Source organism: Megachile rotundata, chromosome 16 (assembly GCF_050947335.1).
Source record: "Megachile rotundata isolate GNS110a chromosome 16, iyMegRotu1, whole genome shotgun sequence".
NCBI lineage: Eukaryota > Metazoa > Arthropoda > Insecta > Hymenoptera > Megachilidae > Megachile > Megachile rotundata.
The window spans coordinates 12,112,343-12,127,662 of NC_134998.1; the positions used below are offsets into that span (position 1 = coordinate 12,112,343).

At 29.7% G+C, this 15,320-nt stretch overlaps 3 protein-coding genes across 4 annotated transcripts; 1 reads left to right on the top strand and 2 right to left on the bottom strand.

Annotated features, from left to right (window-relative positions):
• Nucleotides 1-1,228: 1,228 nt before the first annotated feature.
• On the bottom strand, nucleotides 1,229-9,148 carry Sec24AB (Protein transport protein Sec24AB). The gene is made up of 14 exons (XM_003701140.3): nucleotides 8,988-9,148; nucleotides 7,973-8,132; nucleotides 6,726-7,729; nucleotides 6,522-6,648; nucleotides 6,331-6,440; nucleotides 6,013-6,244; nucleotides 5,782-5,939; nucleotides 5,486-5,711; nucleotides 5,077-5,406; nucleotides 4,843-4,953; nucleotides 4,538-4,710; nucleotides 4,118-4,453; nucleotides 3,923-4,026; nucleotides 1,229-3,793 (listed from the first exon to the last, which is right to left on the bottom strand). The coding sequence occupies exons 2-14, from the start codon at nucleotides 8,109-8,111 to the stop codon at nucleotides 3,682-3,684; spliced, it is 3,162 nt and encodes a 1,053-aa protein (XP_003701188.1). The 5' UTR covers nucleotides 8,112-8,132; nucleotides 8,988-9,148; the 3' UTR covers nucleotides 1,229-3,681.
• A 527-nt stretch (nucleotides 9,149-9,675) lies between these two features.
• Nucleotides 9,676-13,068, bottom strand: vimar (visceral mesodermal armadillo-repeats). Of its 2 annotated transcripts, XM_012280165.2 has the most exons (10): nucleotides 12,921-13,068; nucleotides 12,469-12,597; nucleotides 12,052-12,285; nucleotides 11,678-11,844; nucleotides 11,218-11,449; nucleotides 10,991-11,137; nucleotides 10,490-10,885; nucleotides 10,281-10,413; nucleotides 9,951-10,213; nucleotides 9,676-9,883 (listed from the first exon to the last, which is right to left on the bottom strand). In XM_012280165.2, exons 1-10 carry the CDS (start codon nucleotides 12,925-12,927, stop codon nucleotides 9,762-9,764), a joined length of 1,830 nt encoding a protein of 609 aa, XP_012135555.1. In that variant the 5' UTR covers nucleotides 12,928-13,068; the 3' UTR covers nucleotides 9,676-9,761. The 2 variants fall into 2 exon arrangements, with proteins under 2 accessions (XP_012135555.1, XP_012135556.1); XM_012280166.2 differs by lacking the exon at nucleotides 12,921-13,068 and having other exon boundaries at nucleotides 12,491-12,597.
• A 73-nt stretch (nucleotides 13,069-13,141) lies between these two features.
• Nucleotides 13,142-15,169, top strand: Ost48 (dolichyl-diphosphooligosaccharide--protein glycosyltransferase non-catalytic subunit Ost48). The gene is made up of 3 exons (XM_003701083.3): nucleotides 13,142-13,386; nucleotides 13,644-14,270; nucleotides 14,343-15,169. The coding sequence occupies exons 1-3, from the start codon at nucleotides 13,251-13,253 to the stop codon at nucleotides 14,885-14,887; spliced, it is 1,308 nt and encodes a 435-aa protein (XP_003701131.2). The 5' UTR covers nucleotides 13,142-13,250; the 3' UTR covers nucleotides 14,888-15,169.
• The last annotated feature ends 151 nt before the right edge of the window (nucleotides 15,170-15,320 follow it).

Sequence of the window (15,320 nt, forward strand, 5' to 3'; positions counted from 1 at the left end):
GAAATGCATTTCACGTAACGGCTTTTTTTCAATACATGAATACTACATACATACAAAAACGAAGTGAAACAAAATAAAATATATAAATGCATTTGAAATATTTTAAAATAATTTTATTATGTTATTGATAATAAAATCATTAACACGATAATATTATAAATCCAAATACAAACATTAAACATTAACTTTAATAAAGCTAATATAATGTAATGTAATACTAATATTAATGTAAAATAATTTCTTACCAGATATTTTTAAACTAAATTAAGGGTCTTACTTTCACGAACTTAATGAAATGACTATAATTTTATAACATAAAGTCATATTATTGTTTATAATATTTAAAACAAAAATTTAAAAGAACATACTAAAATGAAAAATTATTTACAATAATTAAAACTTATAATTACACAACAATCATATTTACAACAAAATCTAAGTTTAAGTAATCTTAGTTGGTTTCTGTTTCTCTTTGCTTCTTTTATTTTATCTCTGTCCCCTTTTATAATATATAGCTGCATACAGTTTTCATATTTTGAAAAATAAAATTCTATAAAAAATGTAGGTCACTATTTACAATAAACGTTTTAATGAAATATTGTCTTTTCATAGATAACAAAGTTGAAACGTCAACTTATGAATTTTATGATTATTGAACTACTGTTATTATGTTTGGAAAAACTTTATCAAAATGTAAAATTATATTAGCACTGACTGATTGTAAAAAGAAAATAACTATGAAATATCTATTTAACAAAAGAACTTAAGGAAGAATTTTAAATTAGCTTATAAAATCAGTTTACAGTTCAAAATATTAATTAAATTTTAGTATCACTGTGTATATCACTATTTTCTGAAATTTAAAAGTACTACTACTAAATTTAAATGTATCAAATACAAGACTTGAAATATTTAAATATCATTAGAGAAAAACCTATGGAACCCCTTTGAAATATATTTGAAAAATCATCGGTCAATTTTTGTACAAAAACTATTAAGATATAGTAAGTTTTTGTAAACGATAGAAATGTTGTAAAATCGCTCCAATTTCTAGATATTGTAGCTACAATCTTAGTACCCAAACCTTTTATTTAATTATTAATCATTTTATATGTGAAAAATAAGATTTTATAATTTTAATATATATATATGTATGTATATTAACTTTGTGTGACAAAATCTACAAGTCATTATAACATTCCTTGAAAAGAAAATTTGAAAACAATACTATTGTGTTAAGAGTTTTATTGTTGCACCTTTTAAAGCGCAATTTATAATCCTGAACAATTTACATCATCCATCTATCCCTGTATCCCTCTTGTTGACTTGAAGTTCATTTGAATCTAAGAAAAGTGTTTGTCTCCTTTTTTTGGCAGCATTGATGGTATGAGAAATAGAATTGTGTAAATCTCCAATTTCTCTGCATAGACTTATCTCGAATTAACAGAACAAAACATTATCATTCATATACATATACACACATATAATATATATATATTTATATATATATATATTCAACAATTAGTATACTTGTATAACGTACACATCTTTGATACCCTTCTATGAAAGCACTACATATATTCGCATCCGATTTATGAGAATGTATCTATGCGTAATAACTAGAAACAGTTTAAAGCTATGTAGTCATACCATGAATAAAAGACATATACATAACAAATGCTTTCTATCTCAAAAAATATGTAAAATTTTTATCTCAAAAATTGTACACATGTATGGTATATTTTTATACAATTTTAGGTTTAAATAAGGCATTAAAAATTTGATGGAAACAAAAGAAACCATTGCATTTCCACAGTTGAAACGAGATTAGCATAAATTTCCATTGTGACTTACATTGTATGGTTATTCCTTGTACATGTATATTTAATATGAACAAATTTATTAACACGTTTTTAATTTTAACAAAGGAAAGTAGTAATCAATATGAAATAATTAGGAACAATTTTTGTACATGTAAGTGAATCATGCATTTTAAAATGTGTAAATTCTTTCATGCGATATCATATATGCACCTTTCTATATATGTCTTACACGTGCTTTACAGATCCAGGTAAAATTTGCCTGTTTGTACATTTCTACAATATTGGTAAAAAAAATTCTTTTATTCTTTTAGGAAATATTACGTTATTTTCTTTGTTAATTCGAGGTCAGTCTACACATATACATGTATACGTACGTACATACATAAATACGCAATGTGCCTCATTAAATATGATGAAAAAGTACAGTTTACCACAATCTTATAAAAAAATACTTACTGTTAAATCAAGGAAGTTTTTTGCAAAACAAAGATAATTTAAAGTGTATGATAGAAAACTAGTATGATCATGCTTAAGATAAACATATAAATTAGATTTCTATCAGAAAGTAGTTTCTTTGTAAGATTATTAACAAAGTAATTGTACTTCATCACATTTAGGAGGACATTTTATAACATACATATAGGCTGCTTCATAAAGAGCGGTATATTCAAGACATATCAAATTCTTTCATGCAAAATAAGATGATACTTAATATTTCTCCATAATTTTTAGTTAATATAAGTTATTAAACAAATAAGTGCTCAAAACATATAATATCACTCTGTAATTCTATTGAATACAAAAGTAAATTTTAATGGTATTCAGTTCAAATTTTTTAAGTAGTGGAAATCAGAAATGCAGTGGGAATTAGTAAAATGCATTAGCAGTGTAATACATAAATGAATTATTTTTAAATTAAGTTACTATAATTTTATAAAGTTAATAGGGTCTGGTTAAAAAAGCATTAAAACTCATCTTATTTTGGTGTAGAATTTTTTCTTTCTTGCATACACCATACCTTATGAAATATTGCTTTATATTACGGAGTTAATAAATCTAATTCATAATTTATTATAAAATTTCTGTTTAAGACGCAGGAAACTAATGATTATTTACAAAATGATTCGAAGCCGAAAAGATACAATTTCGTTACATGCTCATTAAATTAATTAAAAAAATTTTAATACAGTTTTATAAAATACTTCAGTCGTGAAGCAAAAGAAAAAACAAATTCGGCACATTATTCAGATAAATTTTTCAAAAATATGTAAGTACCTGAATTGAAATATCTAAAAGAAATGTATTAATGATTAAAAGTTGCAGAATACTATAGTAAAATCGAATGATTATAAATTTTTGGAACAGAATACTATCAGAAAAAAATGTCTTTAAATTTATAACCAAAAAGGATAACAATAATTATTATAATAATCGTTCTAATAATAATAAAATAATAATAACTACAATTGAATTACGCTTAAATGCTTTAACGTCCCTTAAAACAAGAATAATAACATTCATACCTACATACCTATACGTACATATACATGTATATACTCATCAATATACATACATGTTATATTAATGACATGTCGTATTATACATATAAATGTGTGTATATCTTATATATATGTATATGTATATGTATATACACATGTATATACACATATATATGGTTTCATATTCCTAAGTTATCCATTTTAATTAATCGATTGAACAATCGTTTCAGGAGGTTCGCATTTTTGAACACAATTCACGATTGCTAAACACTTTCACTGTAATCAACAATGGTTTTTTTGTATTAACGTTTACTTTTTCTTGTTTCCACCTAACCCCTTTATAATGATTTCCTCTATTATTATTTCACTTGAGTCTTAAGATGTTGCAAGAATTCATGGTAACTGAGAGAATTCTCAAAACGATCTTCAACTAATCGTTCAACAAAGAGTGTCCTGAAGTGACTGTCATCCCTGGAAATTAAACCAATCATACTTCAAATTAATAACGAGCAACTCTCCAAATAGTAAAAGTTTCTAAAGTTCCTCAGGGCAGTGATTAAATTCTGGCTTTGATAAGAATTAAATTGAGATTCAACTTACCGAATAATTTGTATACTGGCAGAGTAGGGCTTTTCTTCTTGTAAACTAAATACAAAATTACGTAACCTTTCATTTTCCACGGTTTCAAGTTCTGGTATGTCATACTAAAAAGAAAAATGTCGTGCAACCAGCAATATGATAAATAGTACAAGAGTTAAAAAGCTTTAATACCCAATTATGCAGATATACACTTACAAATTCTTCGGGTATTGAAGCAAAAGCAGAAACTCCAAGCACATTGCAACAAAAGTTAGGATGAATGTTTTTGCCGATTAAGATAAATATTCGATCACCAGCGTCCATCAAGAAAGCACCTCTAGAATCAAGTTTTTCGGCAGAAAGATGCAATCTAGGTGGTTGTGGACAAAGTTTCCCATCGATATCTTTCAAATTTCGATCATCAAGCATATGAATGGGATACAGATCTGGATAAATTGTCTGAATTAATTGAAATAGTGGCAGAGTTTTCAACTGGCACATTGCGAACACTCGGTCATCAAGTCGCGTACTGGTTCCGGACCTAAAGGCAACCTGAGAGAAACATTTTATTTTGCAATAAGCAGCAAAAGGAATATTTATATAAACATTATATAAATATAATGTAAATACACTTACACATTTGAGCAAAGCAATAATATAAAGAGGCAGTAACTTTAAACTTGCTGGAGCAAGAAGTCCACCTGGAGTCACTGACTGAGACAATTTGTAGGCTGATAATACATCTATAGCCACATTTATCAAAGCATCTCTCGCGTCGGATAAAGATGACTGCTGCGATCTGTCTACAGCTGTTAAAGAAATTACAACACAAAATCAAGGAAAACGTATCAAACAGTGTAACAAGATATCATGATTATACACAGAACAGAATTTTAAAGATACATAAGTACTTTTGCCATTTTATAAAAAAAAGATCTTACCCATTTTAGAAAGTAGGCCTACTATACATTGTTGATCAGCAGAATGAAGGACATCGGATAAAGTAGACACTACTGGTAGGCACAATGTATGCACCCTAATTCTTCTTTCCCCTAAAACATATTTTCTGTCTTCAACTCTTTTTCACATAATAAATAACAAACTATTTTACAAATTATAGAATCGTAATTATGTAAATTATTGTCTAATGCAGCAATTTTTCTAAACGTGCTCACCTTTACTTGATGTATAAAGCAAAGCTGCCTGAAAACATACATTCTGTACATCTGAAAGGCTCTCTTCTATAGAAATTTGCATTCCAAAACCAGCGTCCGGGTTGACGTTAGGTAAACTAAGAAGATCAGTCGATCTGACAAAGAAATTTCCATGAAAAGTATGAATACTCAAGCCACGAGTGCATCGTATTCTCATAACAGCTTCAAAACCAATTTTTCGAGTGAGATAACGTCTCAGTATTCTGTCAAGAGCTTCTGCATTCTGTGATTTTGATCCTCGGAATAAAGGAAGATGATATATGCATCCTCCAGAAAATTTACACATACCCGCTACAAAATAAAATTTCCCTCTGTTCTTCATATGTTCATGCAATGTCATATATAGATATAATTCAAAAGTAATTCTTACAAAGAGTAGCTAAATCACAATATTGGCTATTTAACAAGAATAAGTCGACTGCAATTTGTTGTCCACTGCAATCCAATGCCAATCTCTTATAGAAATCTGTAACTGGATTTAAATGTGGGACATCTTTGTTTGCTCTACTGTTTGGATCTTCCCTGGCTTGTAAGAGACCAGGACCCAGATTTGGTAAACAAGTTTGGAAAACAGTCACGCGTCCACCAGTGGGCGACTAAAGTCAAATGAAACTCGTTCATATTCCTTCTACTGTATCACATTGTTCAATCTTAATTTATATTTACCATAAGTTTATAAGCTGCCTGTAAGGCTGCACCCAGAGCACTATTTGTATCATGGGTTCCTTGAAACTTCGTTGGCAACTGGGCCAATAAATCTCTTACTAATTCCTCACGTTCTTTTAAGTTAACAATTAGATTGTCTGGACACGGAAGGAATCCATCTGCGCAAAGATATCTTGCTATTAAATTATGTGTGTTTATTAGCACATGTAAAAATGTTGAATATTACTTTACCATCTATGTCAAGCATAATCATTTCCTGAGGTTGTGAAACATTGTCGGGAATTCCAAAGAAATGTATCGCAGAATCTACTGCTAAGAATCCAATCTGTGTTCTACTATCGCCCGGCAGTTTTGATAATTCTTCTGAAATTACGTTGCAGACTACATTCAAGTAACCGCTCTCTACCGCCAGTCTCGAAACGTCCAAAACAAATAGATATACGGCTGGCTGTGGTGGACGCAGCTAAAATATATTTATACCATTATTCTAGTAATAATCAATATTATTGATACTAGTTTTTGTACGCATTTTACACGAATATTTCCTACCATATATTCACTAGGTGCAATAAATTCTATTGTGCTAGTGTTTACTTCCGGACGTCTTGATGGATCTCCATACGATTTTGTTACAGGATCAAACTGGAATTCCTCTGGTACTGAAAATATAATTTTCGTGTAAAGTAACTAAGAATGATTAATTATCAATTTAATGTGTAGTTTTAAAAATTTGTACTTACATTCATTTACTCTGTAACAGAGATTACACTTCCACCTTTTTGAATCATTGAAGAACACAAAAGGATTAATATACGTTCTACAAGCACGGCACCGCACTATCGTACTGCACTGTATTACTGGTAAGTGCTGAAAATACAACAAGTTAAATTGATTAGATAAAGTCACCAAATATAAACTACAAAGTAATAATATATATTACATACATTTAAATCTTTGAAAGGATGTATTAAAACACCTAGGGGCAATCTAGATTTTTGTAGTAAAGAATTTGATTCTGGAATCTTTGTGAGTGTACAACGAAAGATATCTGGGCTACAATTAACACTATCTAGAAACTCTTGATGAAGCTTGATCTTTGGTGGTTCTACTTTTTCTGGTGGTAAAACATTTCTATTTTGCAAGAGCTCAACTGTCTCCATTCCCCATAATTTATTATAACCAGTTTGTGCAACAGACATCATATTCATTTGACTGTTCAACTGATTCATTTGCTCAGGATATGATTCAGGATATCGCTTGTTCATCGAATCTAGTGGTGGTACATTTCCTAGATTTGGTGGCTGTCCTGGATACATTCTTTGTCCAGGAAATCCTTGAGGTACAGCTGGAATTTTTGTTTGCATCTGTACACCACCAACTGTACCATAAGGCACTGTATTTGGTACAGTGGTACCATGTTGTACATTGTATGCATTTTTTGGATACACTCGTGAACCTCCCAAATTTTGTGGATAATATGCTTGTCCTCTAGGTTGCTGCACAGTAGTTGGAATGATATTTTGCTCTTGCTGCTGCGCATATGTTTGTGTACCTTGCATGATATTTTGACTATCGGGTTTGTAAGGTTTTGGTTCTGATCCTGGATTCTGTGGCATGTTCTGATCAGATGCAGCCACTGTTTTTGGTGGTTCAGCTGGTGAAGTTGCTTGTGAATTTATTAATTCATCTCTAGGTGGAGGTTGAGTTTTTGTAACTGGTGCTTGGAACTGACTTTGAACATTATACATTGGTGGATATTGTTGATTCTGAGGTAACCTCACTGGTGGTGGTGGCATTAAAGGATTCATTGTATTTTGTTGGCCATTTATTGGAGGCATTAATGGACGTTGCAAGGGTTGTTTATATTGATTGTGAAGATAAGAAGTTGGTGATGGATCTCTTGAGGTTTCCCTAGATGGATCTCGTGATGAGTGGGAGGATGGAGTACCTTAAACAAAAATAGGTTGATTAAAACCTAATTCTTACTCAGTTTACCATTCATATATTACCCTAAAAAATAATATTTATATTGGTGCTTTTAATGAAACAACACATAATAAGATAATACCCAAAAGTTTATTAAAACAATGTACATTACAAAATTAAAACAATAAAGTATAATAAACATGAGTCCTTAAATGTGGCAGTGTAAAATAATGTACAAAATGAAAAGTTGATAAGATATTCTTACCTGTAAAGTTGTAATTTGGTGGTTGCATGCCATTATGGTGTGCCGCACTTGCCTGTCCATTTACCATTTGAGGAGGACCACTTTTTAAGTTACCCGCATTACCATATGGATGATATTGATAATCTGTTGGTTGTGACATAACGTTGACTTCCAAACGTCGCTAAAAGTGGTAATATGTTTATGTATTAAAATATAATAATATAGATAAGAATATTAATAGCAATATTAAAAATATTTAAAAATATAATACAATAATCACTTCAGACATATAAAAAATGAATTGTTAATTCATTGAAATACAACCTAATTTTGTTAAATCAAATATTCTAAGTCTCAGATATCCAAACAATATTGGGTAACATTGCTAGCATTGAATATAAATTATTATTCTTTATTACACTTATACTTTTTATCCCAATTTTATCAAAAAATATGATTAACATTATAGAACAAAATGAAATATTAAATGTTATTGTTAAAATTGTAATAGCAAATATTATACTTAGAAACTAAAATCTGAATAACTAAGTAATGAAGTGAAATCTGGTAGACTAATGATTAAATGTAAATTTGTAACACAACATCAATTAAGTATAATGAAACCACAGAATTTATTACTTGAGTACAATAAAATGTAGAATACTAAAAATAAAATGTTTAAGGAATGAAAATCAGGTTTGACAAGAATACAAACACAACATTATAATAAATGATAAAAGAAAACAATAAGATAATACAAAAATCAATAACAAAAAATAAAAGAACAGTAAATACAATATTAATAAAATGCAAGTTTTGCATTTGAAAAATACATACAAAAATTAAGATAAATTAATAAATAATCAAACGTGCAGTTCAAAACTGGGGATCAGACGAAAGAGAATATAATTTTCTACAGGGGTTTTCAAAGATTAAGAAGTGGAAAGATCAAAAGGTTAAAACGTCACGTCGGAACGAAGATCCTAAAAAACCCAGATCTTTCTTGTAGTTTTTCAAAACGAAATCATTTTCCTACCTTTTGGACGAGGTTATCACGGCGAATATGAATAAAATTTTAGATTTCACTGCACCATGAGACGTGCATTGCACTTTTTACTATATAATTCGCCGTTAATTGTCGAGAAGACGTACCTCGTCGACGCGACACACAACATTACGTGGCAACTCTGATTGAAGCGCCATTTTCGCTCGGTGGTCTCACTTTGAACCACATATTTTAAATCATTGATGTACATACAGGATCAAAATGCCATATAACGCGTGGCAATATAGCACGTGATAGTGCATGCGTGGGCTTATTTCAAACAAAACACAATTAATGAAATGTTTTTAGTTACAGAAGTTATATAATTTTTTGATTTATTTTCAATATTAAACATATAATTGGTTACATAAGATACACTGTTTGATCGATTTCTTAAGATTATATACATTTGGTACTTTTTTTATAATTAACGAGTTTAACCATCACATTTTAATTGAACAGTGAATAATTAATACATGTACAAATTAAGTAATTGTACGTCGCATTGATTATTTAATAATTTCATTGTTTAAAGATTTTGTAAGATCTTTTACCATAGAAAATTTAGATTGAGACCTAACGAACACTCATAAATTAAACATTTACATTATATTTGTACCATTTTGATTAATGTGGTTAATAAAAGATTGTTAGATGAGAACACGAAGATTCATTAATCTTTAGTTTAAAAATTGTATTTTCCGAATACCTTACAAAAAATTGTACGCTCCTCATTTTTTTCTTTGTCTTGTCTCTAATATCTAATTAAATTATCTTATCGCAACTTTGTTGTAATTGTTCTTGAACGCTTACAGTCTCTGCAGTTTGAAACATTTCTAGACATATCGATGGTAAATTACTTTTTAAAAGATGTTCCCTTAATTGAGCTGAAATTTAATTTTTGTCATTATGGCTTGAAGGATTAAAAAAATAATAAAATGAAATTTTTAATACCTGAATTGACAATGTTAGTTATGAATAACAAGGCATTACGTAAAACGTGTACTCGCATATTTTCAAGATTAAAGAATTTGCAAAGTTTGTCTCCTATGTCTGCTTCAAGAAGTGATTTTTCACATTCTGCCAAAGAGCTTATGGTCATTATTGTTAAACTAATTAAAGCTTCATTTTGCATTAGAAGATGTTGTGCTGTTAACATTTTGGCTAAATGTTTTATTGCACCATGTTCAATTACCAAAAGTACTATTTCTTTATCCCTGAAAAAAGAATAACTTTTACTAAATTAATATTGATATTAAAATTTATATAAAAATATCCAATAACCTGCTGTTATTGATTAACCATGCGATTAAGCGATTTGCTTCACCCTGAACTCCAGGATGATCCTCAACTTCACACCACTCGACAGCCTTTTTTATTAAACCATCTTTCTTTCCCAATTCTATTGCAGCTTCAGCTGCAATAATAAAATTATCATTTAAAATAAATGTGTTAACAGAAAACGACAATATATGTCTAAAGTAAAATCTTACTTTGGCCATCAATAACAATTCTTAAAGTTCCTAGTAATTTGAAGACCACAGGATATGATGAAATGCTTAACATAGGATATAAAACTTTTAATAATCCATCTTTCAATATTACAGGTTTATTAACTGCAGGAATGACAAGATTTCTTAGAGCACCAAGCAAAGCATGTTGAAACCTTATGTCAGCAGCATTTGTATTATTATCTTGTAGTAATTTAAGGAGTTTGCGGTGAACGTTTTGTGTGACCATAAGTTCGCAATGAGTGTCGGTGCGCGCAAAATTACACATTGCCAATGCTGCCGTAAGTTGTAAATCCCTATCATCACTTTCAAGCCATTCAACTAGTTTCTTATATACAACACCATTACCATCATCATAGAGGTTATTCATGCTATCATCTGAAAATATTTGATATCATTTTCTCAGAATATAAGGTGTAAGATAACAGTAATGCAACTTTCATATTCGTTAATATCTTCGTCATTGGTTTTATGTTATTGTACCTCCGGTTAATACCAGAACAATTAAGTTGCATGCTGTTTTCAGGACACTTCTGGTCTCTTCATCTGTACAATATGGACTATGTTTTTCCAAAAGTTTTAATAACAACTCGCAAACACCTGAATTTGCAATTAATAATTTGACTTCCTCTGAAATGTAATCAGTTGTTATGCAATGCATTGTGCGCATTTTAAAAACTTTAAATACATTTTATAAATTATGTGAATACCATCCTCTGCTTGACCATGAAAAAGTTCCAAACACATTTCAGAAAATTTTGACGATGCATCATTTTCCAAAATATTCACTAAAATTTTTGTAAGTCTTTCATCCAAAAACACTATGTTGGCATCATTTAATATCCATAATATTAAAAGAGCATGCATTGCAGCTTCTCCACCTGTGGTCCCATCAATTTCCAGAATTCTACAGATAATTGGGACTACTTCCTGTTGTAGTGCCTAAGAAAGTTTACCTATTTATAGTTTAACATATGAATAATCATAAATATATTAATAATAACATGTTATTTCTACCTTGGATAAAATCATTCAACTTATATTTTCCATATAATTTCCATTTCAAAACTTTAAATGCAAAAAATGTTTCTTAGAATATAATAGTATACTCATAATACTATAAGTATCAACAATTATAATAAGCATGGTAACATATAGGAAATATCACACCTCTTTATGGAGAGATGGTCTATCGAATAGAAAATTCAGTAGAAGTCCTACAGCAACAATACGGAGGAATGGTGCACCCTCTACATTCTCTAATGTAATACTTTTCTCCAATACTGCCAAAATTGACATCAACCCATTTTTATCCTCCACAAACTTTTTACCATTTTCTATAATAATGAATAAAATTTTTTATGAATATTAACCCTTTGCAATCTTTAATTACTTTAATAGAATAATACAGGATAATAAATTCTATAAGAGAATAATAAATTCCAATGAAAAATTATTAATATCACTACATTATAATAATGGTAGTATTAATGTTAACTACATACATGAACAAAATTGGGTCATTAGAGATTGAAGCTCCCTACCATTTTCATAACAAATATTTCCTAAAGCTCTGGAAGTCTGTATTAATACATCAACTTGGTCATCCTTTAAAAGATCTATCAATGCATTCACTATGTCTATATTGGTACATTTTTCTCTTCCTCTTTCACTTTTAGCAATTTCTGCAATTGCTTTGGCAGTTTTTACAATTATTTCCTTGGATTCATGACGCAACAAAGTCAAGAAAACATCATCTATCATAAATTCTGAAGCCTCTGTAAGAAGAATAACATTTATTTGTTAAACAGCATCATATATGTCATTTTCAATATTTTTATTAAGATCTTCAATTATATCAGATTTTCCTGTTTAAATAAATTTAATTAACACATTTAATTAAATTATCAAATACATAATGACTGTAAATCATAATTGAAGGAGTATCTTAACAAAAATACCTCCGATAGAAGTTTTGCTAACATTGACAATAGAATCTAAAACTTGAATTATATCTTTAATCTCCTTCTCAAACATCACAACAGACCGTAATTCTTCAACTAACTCATCAATGTTTTGTTCCAATTCACCTAAAAGCAAATCATTAGGAAATTAATAAATACATGATTAAGTCTAAATACATAGATTCATTATTGTATTTTAATAACTGAATATTTAGCATATGTTTATGTTCTTTTCGTGATATAGTTAAAGAAGAGACTACAATGATCTACATTACAGAGTACATTAATTGCTATAAACTTTATTATAAATAAAGATAAGCAAAGATAATTAAAATTAAGTTATTGGTTATTAAATATTTTCATGACAAATTATTAATAAGTGAATAAACAAGTTTTCTTTGTACATAAAATTATATCAATTAATATAATACAATATTTCAATATATTACCTTCCATTATTTCTTTTAATTTTAATAAAATGAATTTTAAGTGTTACTGAATGTTCTGCATTAACGAAACAACTTCAAAGGATCTTCCATAAATTACAAAACATTACACAGATAAGAAATTTATATTTCTCTCCATATACCACAGGCGATTTGTCGACTGATGAGAATGATCTCTGTTTGAACAGATAGGGAGTTTAATTTTTGTGGTTGAGAAACATGTCACTTCCGTGTAGGTGATGTTTCCGTTTGGTTACGTGTTGTGTACGGTGCGGCTACTTACAGATAATAAAACCGGTGTGTCTCGTGGCAAAGAAGTTTCACGTATGGTACATGATGAAATTTATGAATAAATTCTTCTGTTTTCTTACAATATTAAAAATTGTAAATGCCGGTGGTCCAACGCTTGTTCTACTTGATAATTTAGCAATAAAGGAAACACATTCTATATTTTTTAAATCATTACAGGGTACGTAAACATTCTCCTAATTTCACTGACATTATTATCAGTTATGATTCATTGACAATCAGTTCAAACTTTATTTCTTTATCATAATATTACAATGTTTATACAGCTACGTATCACAGTTAATATCTCTGTAATTTTCAGTGAAAGTTGTAAAAAGACTAAGGTTAAGTTCATCAACCTGATTTATTTATTCTTAAAATTGTTTCTGTAACTTTGTAAATGTATACCGGTTTAAGTAAACAATTATTATTTTTCAGATAGCGGATACACATTAACATTTAAATTAGCAGATGATGCTAATTTATTACTCTCCAAATATGGAGAATATTTATACAAACATTTAATAATATTTGCCCCATCCGTGGAAGAGTTTGGTGGTGCCTTAAGCGTTGAGGCAATAACTGACTTCATAGATGGGGGTGGTAATGTATTGGTTGCTGGTTCATCTCAATCTGGAGATGCTTTACATGAATTAGCCTCTGAATGTGGCTTTGAAATTGACGAAGAGGGTTCTGCAGTAATTGATCACTTGAACTATGATGTTTCTGATAATGGATATCATACAAAGATAGTAGCAGATCCTTCCAACTTAATAGATGCTCCTGTTATTGTTGGAAGCAAAGATGTAAAACCTTTACTTTACCAGGGAACTGGGTTAATAGCAGATGTAGAAAATCCATTGATTTTACGTCTGTTAACTGCATCTAGTTCAGCATATTCATATAATCCACAAAATCCAATAAAAGAATATCCACATGCAGTTGGCAAAAATACATTGCTAATTGCAGCTCTGCAAGCTAGAAATAATGCAAGAGTTGTATTCTCTGGTTCCTTGTATTTCTTCAGTGATGAAGCATTTACTAGTTCCATTCAAAAAGCTCAAGGTGAGTGAAATAACATTAAACGAATAAACTATTTTTTTTATATACATATTATTAATGTAACAAATGCTACAGATGGGCAGAAATATGAAAAATCCGGAAATGAGGCTGTGGCAACCATGATTGCTCGCTGGGTCTTCAAAGAAAATGGTGTAATACGTGTTGCAGCAGTTCATCATCACAGAGTAGGAGAATCTGAACCACCAGCAGCATACACCATAATGGATGACGTTGTTTATTCCATCGATGTGCAGAAATTGTCGGGAGATAAATGGGTTCCTTACGAAACGAACGACTTACAATTGGAATTCGTCCGTATTGATCCATTTATCCGAATGACAATGAAACCGGTAGGAAATGGCCGTTACGAAGCTAGATTCAAGATCCCCGATGTTTATGGGGTGTATCAATTTAAAGTCGATTATACTCGCATTGGTTTAACGCACTTGTACAGCACAACGCAAGTGTCGGTCCGTCCTTTACAGCACACGCAATATGAACGCTTTATTCCGAGCGCATTTCCTTATTATATAAGCGCGTTTTCAATGATGGGCGGCGTATTTTTGTTCTCACTTGTATTCCTTCATTACAAGGAAGACACGAAACCTAAATCTGAATAAACTTAATATATAGTCAAATTAATTCGTACGTATGTTTTTGAATGGGTTACGCACATACGTTGTATCGTTTTCTGAATGTATGTACATACAAATTCTAAATTTAACCTTGGAACAAAATGCATTTACACACGCGTGTAAAATAAAACCTCTGTATTTATTAAATAAAATATTAGAAACTTAAGTAAAATGAAGAAAAAGTTCAAGTATCGCACGAAGTTGTTATGATATCATTGTCAAAAATGTTTTTACAATTACAGTAATAAATAAAGAAATGTAAATGAATACTCTTGTTCTTTATTAAGTCATTCCCCAAAATATATGATCAAAATATAATTATACTTCAAGTATATTGTACATGAAAAAATAGATATAATTTTTATTATTAAAAAAATTACAACATTCATAGATTCATGTTTGATAAATATTAATGAAA

Coding starts and splice junctions, on each gene's coding strand:
- Sec24AB (XM_003701140.3), bottom strand. CDS start 8,111: ATGTCACAACCAACAGATTATCAATATCATCCATATGGTAATGCGGGT. Junction 4,954..5,076: donor GCTTTATACATCAAGTAAAG/GTGAGCACGTTT, acceptor AATATGTTTTAG/GGGAAAGAAGAATTAGGGTG. Junction 4,711..4,842: donor AGGCCTACTTTCTAAAATGG/GTAAGATCTTTT, acceptor TTTCTTTAACAG/CTGTAGACAGATCGCAGCAG.
- vimar (XM_012280165.2), bottom strand. Junction 10,886..10,990: donor TGTTCTGGTATTAACCGGAG/GTACAATAACAT, acceptor AAATATTTTCAG/ATGATAGCATGAATAACCTC. Junction 10,414..10,489: donor AATTGTTATTGATGGCCAAA/GTAAGATTTTAC, acceptor TTATTATTGCAG/CTGAAGCTGCAATAGAATTG.
- Ost48 (XM_003701083.3), top strand. CDS start 13,251: ATGATGAAATTTATGAATAAATTCTTCTGTTTTCTTACAATATTAAAA. Junction 13,387..13,643: donor ATTTTTTAAATCATTACAGG/GTACGTAAACAT, acceptor ATTATTTTTCAG/ATAGCGGATACACATTAACA. Junction 14,271..14,342: donor TTCCATTCAAAAAGCTCAAG/GTGAGTGAAATA, acceptor CAAATGCTACAG/ATGGGCAGAAATATGAAAAA.